This window comes from Vombatus ursinus, unplaced genomic scaffold (assembly GCF_900497805.2).
Source record: "Vombatus ursinus unplaced genomic scaffold, bare-nosed wombat genome assembly UNPS02011014.1, whole genome shotgun sequence".
In the NCBI taxonomy this organism is placed as follows: domain Eukaryota; kingdom Metazoa; phylum Chordata; class Mammalia; order Diprotodontia; family Vombatidae; genus Vombatus; species Vombatus ursinus.
This window is the reverse complement of record NW_020950792.1, coordinates 6,422,799-6,436,749: the sequence shown is the minus strand read 5'-3', so window position 1 is coordinate 6,436,749 and position 13,951 is coordinate 6,422,799. Positions and strand designations below refer to the sequence as shown.

General features: G+C 36.5%; 1 protein-coding gene across 3 annotated transcripts in view; it reads left to right on the top strand.

The window, feature by feature from the left end:
* Nucleotides 1-13,951, top strand: part of LOC114038382 (glypican-5-like) — a 61,515-nt gene that overhangs the window by 18,163 nt on the left and 29,401 nt on the right. Inside the window, exon 2 of one of the 3 annotated variants that reach the window (XR_003568565.1) lies at nucleotides 2,342-2,437. The exons of 1 other annotated variant lie outside the window; for it this stretch is intronic. Coding sequence is in view for 1 of the 2 variants with exons in the window: in XM_027855668.1 (XP_027711469.1) it covers nucleotides 7,907-7,989 (83 nt within the window). In the remaining variant the exon portion in view is untranslated. Of the gene's footprint in view, nucleotides 1-2,341; nucleotides 2,438-7,906; nucleotides 8,113-13,951 lie in introns of those variants that run through there. One more of the 3 variants, XM_027855668.1, reaches the window with a different exon arrangement.

The following is a 13,951-nucleotide window of genomic DNA, read 5'->3' as shown; positions in this document are numbered from 1 at the left end:
GGCCCTGGAACTATAACCAGGCCCCCTGCTCTTTTGTAGCTATAAGTGCTAGTGCTCCTTTGCCCTGGAACGGCAATCAGGGCCCTACTCGCTTACAAATGACCATGAGCACTCCTTTCTGCCCTGAAATTGATACCCAAAACTGCTTATGGGTAGTAGAATTGCCAATCAGCACCAGTTGCACCTCTTTCTGACTAGTTGTCTGACCCCCTTATGTTCTCTGGGCTGAGAGGTCCCAAAGCTGCTGCTGCTGGTACTGTTGTGTGGTCACATTTGATTCGTAGATCTCCTGTTGACCTTCTAAGTTGTCTTGGGCTAGAAAAAAAATATCACCCAAACCTTTTGTTGGATCTGCTGCTCCAAAATTTGATTTGAGGAATTATTTTAAAGTTTATTTTAGAGTTGTTTGAAGGGGAATGTTGGAGATTTTAGCTGTTTTGCTGCCTTTAATAAACCATTTTGGCCCACCCCAGAATGAAGAAGTACTTGCTTGCAAAGAGCTTATATTCTAATGGGATTGACAAAAAAGCACATATAAAATACATACAGCATAAATATAAAGTTAATAAATAAAAATAGTTACAAAGTATTTAAATATAAGATAGTTTGGGAGAGATGGCACTAACAGTTGAGGGAGAGGGCTCCCTAGAGCACATCAGGGTGGTTGTAAACCCACAGACTAATGGAGCAGCAGTGATTAGTGCAAACATTGTTCAGTGGGATTTAAACTGGGCCTTGAAGGAAGCCTGGGAAGCTAGGAGGCAGAGATAGGGAATGAGAGATTCTAGGTATTCGTGACACCAGTGAAAATGCCCAGAATCAGGAGATGTCATGTTGTATTTCAGGAACAACAGCAAAAGGTCAATGTTACTAGATCACAGTGAAAGTGGAGGGGAGTAAGGTATACGAAGGTTGAAAGAGGTCAGGTTATGAAAGACTTTAGAAGCTAAATGGAGGATTTTATATTTGATTCTGGAGGTAATAGGGATCATTTTGATAGCTGAATGGAGGATGCTAGAATGGAGAGAAAACTGTAGTAAGGAGACCAAAAAACAGAGTATTGCAATAACCTAGTCACGAAGTTATGATGACTTGTATGGGTGTAGTAGCAGTGTCAGAAGTGGTATGTATGAGAGAAATTAAGAAGGTAGAAATGATAGGACCTGGCAACTGAATGCATATGTGGGTAAGTGGTAGGTGGTAGAAAGTGAGAGTGAAGAGTTGAGGATGACTTGTTGGTTTTGAGCCTAGGTGAAAGGATGGTGCTACCCTTGACAATAAAGAAATTAGGAAGAGGGGAGAGAAAGGCAGTAAGTTTAGTTTCTATTTTAAGAGGAGATAAGGAATATGATACTTTAAGAAGCAAAATATAAAAACAATTTTAACTGCAAAGCTGAGTATAATTAAGGGAAAAAACAGGAGAGTACATAAACATGGAGGAACGTGTGGGGGAAGCATCAGATTAATCTCATTTTTCTGAAACATACAAAGGAAGGACAAATATAGACATACGCAAAGACTTAGTTGTATAAATACATCAAACTCAACAGGGGAACAAGCCAAGATAGGGAGCTGGGGTTAAGAGGGAGAATAATATGAGGAAAATAATGGTCACAAGCAAAATAAACTTCAAATTCTGAGAAGGATGGAAGATCTTAAAAAGAGAAAAATAAAACAAAGTACTAGAATCTAAGGGCATGCTCATCAATTGGTGATAGGCTTAAAATATTGTGGCACATGAATATGATGGAATATTATTGCGTTGGAAGAAATGACAAAAGAGATTTCAGAGAATAATGGATAACATGGAACTCATACAGAGTGAAGTTAGAATCAGAAGAACAATTTTGAAAATACTTTTTTTTAAAACATGGTTGCTCTCTCTCTGTTAAATTTGGGGAACAGTGGTTGGGGAGAAATGGGATTACAATATTGATTCCCCCCCAAAAGGAGATTCACAGAAACATTTTAATAAATGCACATATGAGAACAAAAGGAAATCCAGCAGGAAGCATAAATGAGCAAGTCAGTTTTCTGTTTAAAAATAAGTGGTACGAAATGGAGAATCACAATTTCAAGAGGAATCTTCTTTTTGTGTTTAAGGAAATGTTCTTTTTTGGTGTTTCAATTCAAAATTTAAAAAAATTGCAAGTCTTTTTTTATGCCTTGCTTGATTATTATAATCAATAGATTTTAAGTACTATTATTTCTATTGTCATACCTCTAAAGAAATCTCAAGTGATTTTGATATAAACATTGGGAGACATCTTGTTGGAAGAGAGTCTTTAATGATAACCAATAAAAAATAAACAAAGAATTTTGTATTCTCTATGTATTTCAGGCACTTGCAAAATGATCAAGATGTGACGCATTGTGGAAAATTGATTGCAAAATCCTGTTTGTTCCTTATAAATATCCTTCCTGAGAATGCCCATGATTGCAAGGTGGACAGCTCAAGAGTTCTTCAGATATTCTTTTGTCACATGAGAAGAAAGGGTGGAGGGCCTCTATCCCATGGGATGGACCCCTCTGGTGAAGTTATGGGAAGACATGGACAAGAATATATAGGATGGACAGGCATGAAAGAGTTGCGTTTTGTATCATTGGAGGGAATATCCAAATTCATGAGATCGTAGATCCATTTGACTACTAAATTCTCAGTTTAATTTATCTTATACCTCAACCTGCTCCCTGGAATTTCTGAAATATGTAATATAAGTAATTTTTCCAGTTATTCATATGAGAGTTGGGAGACCCAATGTGAATTCCTTGGTAGTTAGTTCCAATACTACTGTGTTAAGTGGAATAATTAATAGCTCTCCATTATTTAGTTAGGAAAGTTTTCATTAAATATGGTTAATATGGTCTTGTAGATATTAGTGAAAGACAATTGTATTAAATATTTCAAAATTTATTTTAATTCACAATTGGAGAAAAATGGAAGGAAAAGTCTGGTTTAACCAAGTTTATTTACCCATACACAAAAAAGAAAAGGGAACATTTATTAAATACCTACTATATTCCAGACACTATGTGCTAAGTACTTTACAAATATTATCTCATTAGATCCTTACAACAACCCTGGGAGGTTATCCTCATTTTTTACTTGAGGAAATTGAGTTAGAGGGAGGGTTATTGACTTGGCCAGGGCCATATAGCTAGTAATTAATTGTTTGATGCCAGATTTGAACTCTCACTTTCCTGACTCCAGGTATTAGCTGATTTTGATTTAAGGTTTACAAAAGCTTACAAAATGCTTTATGTTTTCTCACGTGATTCATGTAATAAAACTGTGAGGTAGGTTCTACAGGCATTATAATCACTTTACAAATGAGAAAACTATTGCTCAGAGAGGTTAATTGACTTGCCTAGGGTCATATAGCTAATCAGTGTCACAGGCAGAATTTGTATTGAGGTTTCTTCCAACTCCCAAAGTCTAGTACTTACTTCACTCGTTTCAATATGGCCTATGGGCATGCTGAATGAGCATGTTTTTTAGATAGTCTTGGTGTTTCACATACTGCATTCTCTCCATTTCTCTGAATTTATACAATTAGCAATGTAGAATATCAGGGACAAAAATGAAGACTAGGTATATATATATATATATATACCCTGTACCTCTAGCACCTTCCTCGGAATTCTCATTGGAAGTCAATATGGAACTAGAAGATATTTATTTTTTTTAACCTAAAAAGGCAAAAACCATCAGAAAAGTAATTTAGCTATTTGAGGTATATAGTGTGGATAGGTATCTGGCATCAGGCCTCCCCTAGGGAGATAGCAATTAATGCTAATGTGGGTCCATTGTGGCTATGGCTAGGTGCTCATTCCTTCACTTTCCTATCCACCAGGGATACTGGGCTAGAATTAAGTCTATCTACTACACATCAGCCATTTACAGTCTAGGAATATGATGTTCTTTTTGGGGTGGGGTGTTCAGTATAAAAGTCACTTTCCTTAGTTACTTCAAAGGGGAGGGAAACTGCTCACTCTTGGTCATATTAACTTCCCTCCCTCTAGACTCATTACACAAAGATGGACACGTACATATTTATGTGCATACACATTTATCAAAGCAAGTAGTAGAACAGTAATTGGGGTAGTTATGGGGAGGAAATTAGATGGAGGAACATACAACCAAGAAGAGAATTATCTCACTTGAGAGGTAGACTCTTAGTCTCTCCAGATGAGTAGTGGGTGGAAGTTGAGGGGTAGGGTGGGGGGTGAGGTGCTAGGGGTTGTAATGGTTGTGATTGTGCTGGTGCAGGTCCTGGGAATAAAGGGACACATTGATAAGGATAGTTTCCCTCACATTACTGCAACTCTGGCAGCTCCCATTAGCCATTCAGAGTTCACACTTTGCCTGATCTTGAAGCCCTATCTAACTTCCCTTCTCTACTTCTCCCTCTGGAGTTTCTCTCCTTATTGGGAAAGTGTGGCCCTTCAGGGAACCGCTCCTGGCCCACTTGCAATAGAAGTGTAATATTCATGTCTACTAGATTATCTTTTTTCCTGCACCACTTTCTGAGTCTTCAAAAAGTAGAGCATCCTATCCGTATTCACCAGGAATCTCAAATAAAAATTCATATACTATTTTATAGATTTAGCTTTAAAGTTATTGCCATAATTCTGGATGATAACACTTCATGGCCAAAGAGCTCAAATTCAAAGTAGTTGAAGATTTAATAATTACTATGTATTCTTATGCTCCACTGTCACCCAGATATCCTGACTCCACTTTTTTTTTTTTTTTAAAACCACTGACATGATTGACTGGAAGATCTTTTGTTTTAATCCTTGGACTAAAAGGATTTAAAATGGAAAGAAATTCCCCTGAACTGCATTAGTAATCAAAAGCTTTAGAATTATAGACTCTTAAAGCTGGAAGGGGCTCTAGAGATCACTTTCTCTGATTTCTATGCACAAGGAAACAGGAACAGAGGGGTGGAGCGACTTTTCCAAAACCATCTAGCAAGTTTATAAAAGAATTAAGAGTAGTCATATTCCATTGTTCTCCCTATGCCCTGCTGTGCTCTTTTACTTGAGGGTGCTGACTTCCCCATCCCTTACCTCTTCTTTCTTTCTGCTAATAACTCTTTTTCCCAAACTGAAAAGAAAAAAGAAAAAGAAAGGGAAACTGACCTCTAATTAGGAGGGGGTTTCTCTTACTAGAGGCAATATATACTGTTGTCTGGAGGTAATAGCTTCATTTTGAGAAATATTTATATAAAGTATTCCAAAAATCTTAGTGTAATTTCAAGTTGTTAAAACTTGAAGACATTTGATTTCCATTATAATTTTAGCATGATCTATAACCTACAGAATCTTTTCTTTTATTTCTGATATTCGATGTTTTATTTCAAATAAGGATAGCTATCGAGTGAGACAGCTAGATGGTGCAATGGATAGAGCACAGGCCTGGAGTCAGGAAGACCTGAGTTCAAATCCAGCCTCAGACACTTACTAGCTGTGTGACCCCGGGCAAATCACTCAATTGTTTGTCTCAGTTTCCATATTTGGAAAATAAACTGGAGAAGGAAATGGCAAACTACTGTAGTACCTTTGCCAAGAAAATCCCAAAAGGGGTCATGAAGAGTCGGACACAACGGAAAAAACAACAACCAAACAACAATAACAAAGATATTGGGTACGAAAAATCATGTAAGCAGGTTAGCTGTTAAAGTTTATGCCAGCTAAACAAATGCATATTCAGGACTTAGGGAGAAATGATGTATTGGAATGACCAGATTTATACTTGGGAGATTTTTTTTTTATGTACTGGTGCTATTTACTGTGTGACTTTAAGCATGTCACTAAACTTTTCAGGACCATAAATTCCTAATTTGTAAAAGAGAAAGTTAGACTATAAAATTGGTATTTAAGATCTTTTCCATTTCTGGTAGTCTGTTGCCTTAAACATATTTTAAAGCTAAATGCATTTTCAAAGAGTGTGCCCAAATATTCTATTGGATCTTGGTTACGATGCTGATGTAGTCCTTTGTTCTGATGTTTTCTTGGACAAAGTTTAAGGTTCTCATTGCTACTTATGAGGCTTTGTTTTTTTCGGCATAGCCTTGTCCTGTGTAGATCTTATGTGATTACTTAGTCAATTCAAGCATCCAAGATAAATCCTTGACCCTGTCCTTTCAAATGAAAAATAGAGAGAGAAAAAGGTTAAAGAGAGACAAGGAGAGGATAAAGGCTACAATAGGTACTTGAAGGTCTGAACATCCATGTGGCCCCTATAAAGAATAACACAGTCCAGAGATGGCAATCAACAGAGGCCAGAGTGCATTGGTGAGGAGTGCCTGGGCCAAGTTTGGGAACTTCAGGAACTCAGGCCAGCATCAGTAAAATGGCAGTGGTAGAGCAACAGAGGAATTCCTGGGCCAAACTTCTGGACCAGCAGATGAGTTTTTGGTTCAAGTGAAAGCTTTAGCCAACAAGGCAAGGAAAGAACTGTTATGTGGAAGAAGAAACATGATTAATTACCCTTCACTGGTACTGTGAGTTGTATGGATTATACCTATCTGGGACACTGGGCAATGGCTTTCTAGTCACTGAAGCTCTTTACTCTTACTTGTGTGTGGGTGTCACATAAGTAGTGTTAGAAATCTAGAGGAATATATTGGTTCCTGGGGAGATGAATTCCCTAGAAGGGAGAATTGCTTATGTAGCAGGAGGTATGGCACTAACCCTCTCTTGGTTGGTTCTCCAAAGGGGGGCCACATTGCTCTCACTTTCAGGGTGTGAGGAGGCTCTTTACTTACTGAGCTCTTACCATCGTACTTCCCATTTAAACAGGTCCAAGGAGGTTGTTAATTTTTAATTTTCTTAATCTTTCTGCTATCCTATTGGTTGGAGCTACTTCTCAGACAGCTGCTTTTCTGGGCTTCCAAAGAAGTGCTAAGTTCTTTTACTGAAAAAAGAGACACTAAATTAGGGTTTGAAGAGCTTTTCAAGTATTGCTCCCTTGCTTTTGCTTTCAGGGCAATGTTAGCTCTATCAGCAAAACAGTTCCTCTAAATCTGGAATCTGCTGGGCTGTTTAGAGGGGCTCAATTGGCTTTGAGTACTCCCTTTCTTAAGCCATAGATGGCAGTACAGAGCAATGCAGCCTACCTTTCCCTAGGTAACTACTTCAAATGGGTCATAGGGTTCTTTGTTCTTCTAATCTGTTCTTTTAAGACAGCAGAGCTTTCCTTTAACAGCTTCAAAGTCTACCTTCTACTCATCTGGTCTTTGCTGGGCTTGGGTTGAAGCAGCTGCTCTTCTCTTCATCTGCTCATTCGTTTCTGTTCTGCTTTTGTCTCGGTCACTGACTCCAGTTAATTCCTGCCCCAAAGTAAGGAAACCCGCTTCCCCCCCCCACACACACCCGGATGTGAAATGTCTCACCTTTACTTTAGGATGTGAAATCAAAATTCACATTTCTATCAGACCCACCACGATAGATGAAAAATTGTCCCAGTTACCCCAAAGTTCTAGTTATCAGGGTTTTCTAGCTATCATACCTTGAAGTCTGCACAGTGGTTATGTATAAATGAGCTACATCTTTTCATTTAGTTCTTTTTCTCTTAGATCTTATAGTGATCTGTGCTTTTGTCCAATTACTGAGATTCTCCTGCCTTTCTCAATGTTTATCAAACAGTTATCCTTTTTTTCCTGCCCTCTTTCAAAAACTAAATGTTCAAGTAAGAAAATAACACTTCTTTTTTTTCTTTCTTTAGGCAATTGGGGTTAAATGACTTGGTCAGGGTCACACATCTAGTAAGTGTCAAGTGATTGGTTTGAGGCCAAATTTGAACTCAGGTCCTCCTGACTTCAGGGCTGGTGCTCTATCTACTGTGCCACCTAGCTGCCCCACTTCTTTCTAACCATCCTAAATTCTTTCTCCTTTTGAGGGAGGCTATCCAGAATTGTGGTGTTGGAGAAGACTTTTGAGAGTCCCTTGGACAGCAAGGAGATCAAATCAGTCAACAGTTAAAGAAATGAATTCGTACTACTCATTGGAAGGACAACTACTGAAACAGAAACTTAATTACTTCAGCCATATAATGAGAAGACAGGACTCATTGGAAAAGACCCTGATGTTGGGAAAGATTAAAGGCAAAAGGAGAAGGGGACAACAGGATGAAATGGGTAGATGGTGTCATGGAAGCAATGAACATAAGAGTGGACAGACTTTGAGAGATAGTTAAAGGTAGAAGGACCTGGCGTGCTCTGGTCTGTGAGGTCACAAGAAGTTGGACACAACTGAATGAATAAACAACAAAATCCAAGGTAGTCCAATCTATTGGACCCTGTATGTTTCTGGGGAAGGTGGAGGCACACCAGTGGGTCAGGAGAATTATCTTGACTTGTAATAGTGTAAGTCTTTTTAATTTTCAAACTGGGTTGAATAAAATCTATATTTAGTATTATGTTAGCTTGAGATCTTGCATGGGAGTTCAGAGCTCATTAATTTTTGTGGTATAGCCAAATTTGGTTGTTTCTAGGGAAACTCTGGGTGGCGACAAACTGAGCCAACTGCTGAAATCCCCAGGGGAAAATATGAAAGGAGGAACAAGCCAAAGAGATAATTATTGAGAACTCTCAAGATTGAGCATGATCATTGAAAAACCCAGAGATTCATTTCTGGACCATGGGTTCCACCTTTTAAAAAAAACTATTTTTAATAAAGTTACCTTTTCTACTTTAAAAATGGAAATTTTATAATAATCAGGAGATTGTACAAGCAAGTAGCTTAGGTCTGAACTGGTTGGATCTTTCTGCTGGTAAGCAAGGAGTTTTCTAAAATCCATCCAAATTTATTCAAAGAAAAAATTTCATAATTCTATGTGAGAATGAGAATGCATTTCTTATTTGGAGTTAGCTCTAATATTTTTTTTTTGCCTGTTCAGAAACAAGGGACCTTGGTTTACCATAATCTCTTTAGCGGACATTAAGAATAGGGAAGGGGGATCATAGAAAGCTGCTTGTATATACATTGTAAATATTATACCATGTGGACTCAACAAGATCTCTGTTTTTCCCTGTTTATTTTACATATATATTTATATGTATGTAAAAATATTTACACCAATATATGCAAAAATTGTTGATGTATTTATAATGTTAAACATTTGTAAAGATCCATTTAGTGAGTTTTGAACAACTTTTCTTGTATTTGATAAGGTTAACCCCGTATGTTACATTTAGCTCATTTTCTTTTGATCATTGAAAGCTTCGGTGTTTAATGAGCTGAAACTGAAGTAGGTCAATAAAATGTAAGGAATTAACAGTCTAAAAGTTAAAGTTGTTCTCTTGGGGCATGGAATAAATTTTACTCTGAAAGATGCCATTTATTTTTTAAAAGATTTTTGATAAACTTTTTAGAAGGTTAAAGAATTTGGAATAACACTAAAAAAAGTCAGAAAGCACAGGAATTGGTGCTAACTTTAGGGTACAATTTTGTATCCAAGTGCAAAGACTATCACACAGTCTCTATAGTTAAAAGTCTTTGGAATTAATTACTGTGAAAACAACTTTATAATAAAAAAGCTTTCATATTTATGTTTGACAGGCATAAATGTTTCAAGATTTTTGTACATATCTTATAGAGAATTTTTCAATGCTGAAAGATATAGTTTCTTACTGATGTATATTTTTTTCGGGGGGGGGGGCAAGGCAATTGGGGTTAAGTGATTTGCCAGAGTCACACAGCTAGTAAGTGTTTTATGTCTGAGGCTGGATTTGAACTCAGGTCCTCCTTACTCCAGGGCTGGTGCTCTATCCACTGTGCCACCTAGCTGCCTCCCTTACTGATGTATTAAAGAAAACTTTAAAGAAACTATGCCATTGAACAGTGATATCAGAATAAAGAAGTATAAGAACCTGAGGTAAAATTTCCATGCCTTGGTTTCTAATTTGCTAACATCATTATCACATTTTATGGTAATTGAAGGCTTTCAAGTTTTAGAGGGGAAGATCTTTTTTCTCCCTTGCCTTTACCCTTTATACTACAAGTCAGAAGTGAAACTATAGTCATTTGACCTAATAAAGTAATGACCCTGGGGGAGGAAGGAGACAGAAATATGGTCTGTTATTAAGGTAAACATTTCAGGCCGCCAATTCATTATAGTATAATTTCCAAACTGTAATATGCTTGTTACCCAATTTTAGAAGACTAAAATTGACCAGAGAGTAATCGTCACTGAAAAGTTTAATATTCAAATGAGTATAAAAAAGAGACAGAAATGATTTTGAGTGCTGCCTCTAATCTCTGGCCAGGAGTTTTATTTCAGTGTAAGGCCGAAGGTCTAGGCTGAAAAGTAACAATAAATGTTGGAATGTAAAATAGCCCTTTCTTTATGACCAATAATCCTTTCTATTCTTAATTTTGATCTTGTACCAGAAATCTATTTGAAAAGGATTAGCAGTGATAGTGTATATCTGTAAATGGCTTGGGTCTCTATGAGAAAAATAAACAGATAGAAAAACAACATCAAACTCACCTTTGGGGATAGAATGATTGCTACCCTCTTAATGCTGTAATTTTAGCCTGCTGCATGTGCTCAAATATGAGATTGATGGTGCTTTCTCATTGGCAGGTGAATGGCTTTCATCTATGAATGACTTGACTCTGAATATCTTATTAGATTTGGTAGTGTGAAAAAGGAGAGAGAAAAATAAGAAAAGCACTTAGGTTGAAAGTTTGTTTAACCCTCTAGCTCTAAACTGATGAAACTTGGTAGCATCATAAAGTCACAGCTCATTTTTATGATTGTTGCATCCCTTTCTTTTCTCTTAATATTGTATGAAGTCTAACAAAGGAACTGGAGGCTGAAATACATTTATATTCTAATGCAAATTTTTCTAATTTTAAGTACAACATTTTCTATATCTTAGTTTTAAAAACATCTATAAACTTGTAGTAATAGGACTTAAATAATATGCATTACATTGGTGCAATGTAATTAAAGTGACCCCTCTAATTATGTTGGCTAATGAGTAGGGATTAGTTTATGTATTTTGAATCTAAGTAGTGGCCACCCATGAAAAATACTTCTAAAATTAGGGGTTTTGCTGTTAGTAGTTATGTCATTGAAATGATGTGAACAACAATTGGTGGCCTTCAGAGCAAGGGCTGGATGATCACATGCTGAGGATGCTATGAAGGGAATTCATGACACAGGAAGGTCTTACTCAGATACTTTCTTTAAAGACATTTTGATGAATCTGTAATTTTGTCCATGTGAGTACTTCCTCCACTGATATATACATTGAAATGTAGTCACATGTGCCTATCTGAGGTGACATTTATCCATGTGCTTCTACAAGTATAATAAAGTGAGGTCACCCAATGTGTTGGAAGTCTGTCTTTTGCATGACTTGGATAACAATGGAGCACATGGGCTCAGTTATTCCTTACTCTGGTTCCATGTCCACTCACCTCCTTTTCAAGTCATATATCTCTGACATCTTTTACGTGTCCTCTTCTCTACAATTCCTTCTTAGTAATATGTAAATATTTTGCAAGCTTTTCATCTCTTCCTATCTTTCAGACATATTGAGAATTGATTTTTCAAGGCCTTCAGAACTGACAACAGCAGCATGGACCTTCTCTGGGTATACTTGATGGAGACCAGCTGCTTTTTGCCATCTATGTTTTCTTTAGTTCCCTATCCATTCCTTCATGTGGCACATAGGGAACTATGAGAGTCCAAATGTGGTGATTACACTGGCATTAATGGAAAAAGTCTATTTATAGAAATCTTGCCATATCTTTCCCATTAAAAAAATGTATTCATTGCTCTCTGTTGAGTTTTATCCTTAAATACTCTTGGAATGATCTCAGTTGAATCTCTGGTTTTCTTTCAAGCTTGTTTTTTCCTCCACTGCTACTCACTATTTTTATGAGGTGATATTGATCATTAGGTTTTATCATTCCACCTGTAAGATTTTGCAAAACCATTTATGCTCCAAACTGGTATTGTCTTGGGGGTAAGGAGTAATGGTACATCTTTTTCCACTTAGTAAGGAGATCAAGTGCATGCTGGCTGAAGGTAGGCTTTTTTGGCCCTTACATTATGGTGATTATTTTGGTTAAACTTTCTTCAGAAAAGGTAAGTCTATATTGAAGCCTTTACTTTTATCTATCTCCCAATTTTGGCCATCAATAGCCTTTTACTTCAATTGTATGGCAAATCTTTTTTTCTAATTTGCTATTGATTTTGATCTTTGTTCTGGGTCTCCTCTGACAGTTGATTTTGGAATGACTTCCTAATTTGTAACTAGCTCTTAGTTTTCTTTACTGCTTTAGTAACCATATATTAAGATAATCAATTTCATTTTTTGTGTGATATTTTGTTATTTGGTGCTTTGTATGCTCATCTTTTTGAAGAAAGTTTTTATGCTATCTAGGTGTATGAGTTTAGTATTGTCTGTAAGCATTCGGCCTCATTTCTTTTTCCTAAACCTTATTTTCCAATGTCTCTCCTGATTATCATTCATTACCACCTTTGCATTGAAATATTTAAATGTAAATTAATTTAATTTGTAGCTTCTTAATAAATTCTTCATGGAGTTTCTCTACCCATTTGTCCTCTACAACAAATGTTGGCACATGGATTACATTTTTTTTTTAACAAATGATATCTGGAGTGCTGCAATGTGAGATGAAGAAGTGTCCCATAAACTAATATTTCTTTCCTCTGGTTGGCATATGAAAAAATCAATTCTCCAACTCTTTTTTATTTGTCTCTTCAAACAGAACTTGTGAGCCATCCTTCTATTTAGGTACAACTTCTTTTGGCCATCCAGTTTTATTTATAGTGAGAATATAAAGATTAATATGATTCAAATCTTCCATTAGTCACTGGGAAAGCTCTGATTTTGAGTACCAGCATCTAACAAAATCCTTTTATAGACAAAATGAAAGATATTTGATTCTTAGGATCCCCTGCTTTCTTTTCCACCAGAAATTTTATAGAACTGAGGATCATTTTATATATATATATATATATATATATATATATACACACACACATATACACATATACATATGTTTTAATGAGATGCCATGGTCAGTTTACTTCTGATGAGCCTAGCTGTATTTAGCTAGGCTGATCCTTCAAAGCATAGGTCATCTTGTTGCTAGGATGGTATTTAAATACTTTATATGATCATAGAAACTTAAAGACCTTTTGCTCTGATGCTAAAGCCTTTGAGATCAAAACTAAACCTTTAGGCCAAAATAAAGCATCACAATGGGTATTTGTGAAGGATGCCTGTGTGGGATGTTGGTTGGGAATTTTTTGGTTCAAAACAAAATATATCATTTAAAAAGACTCCTTGTCCCCAATTGATAAATGGTCCAAGGATATGAACAGGCAGTTTTCAGATGAAGAAATCAAAGCTATCTATTGTCATATGAAGAAGTGCTCTAAACCGCTTTTGATTAGAGAAATACAAATTAAAATAACTCTAAGATACCACCTCACACCTATCAGATTGGCTAATATGACAAAAAAGGAAAGTGATAAATGTTGAAGAGGAGGTGGGAAAATTGGGTCACTAATGCACTGTTGGTGGAGTTGTGAACTGACCCAACCATTCTGGAGAGTAATTTGGAACTATGCCCAAAGGTCAACCAAACTGTGCATACCGCTACTAGGTCTGTATCCCAGAGATCATAAAAATGGGAAAAGGACCTGTGTATAAAAATATTTATAGCAGCCTTTTTCATGGTGGCAAAATATTGGAAACTGAGGGGATGACCCTCAATTGGAATGACTGAATGAGTTGTGGTATATGAATGTAATGGAATACTATTGTGCAATAAGAAATGATGAGCTGTCAGATTTCAGAAAAACCCGGAAAGACTTATATGAGTTGATGCAAAGTGAAACGAGCAGAACCAGGAAAATATTGCATACAATATCAGCAATATTGTATGATGATCAACT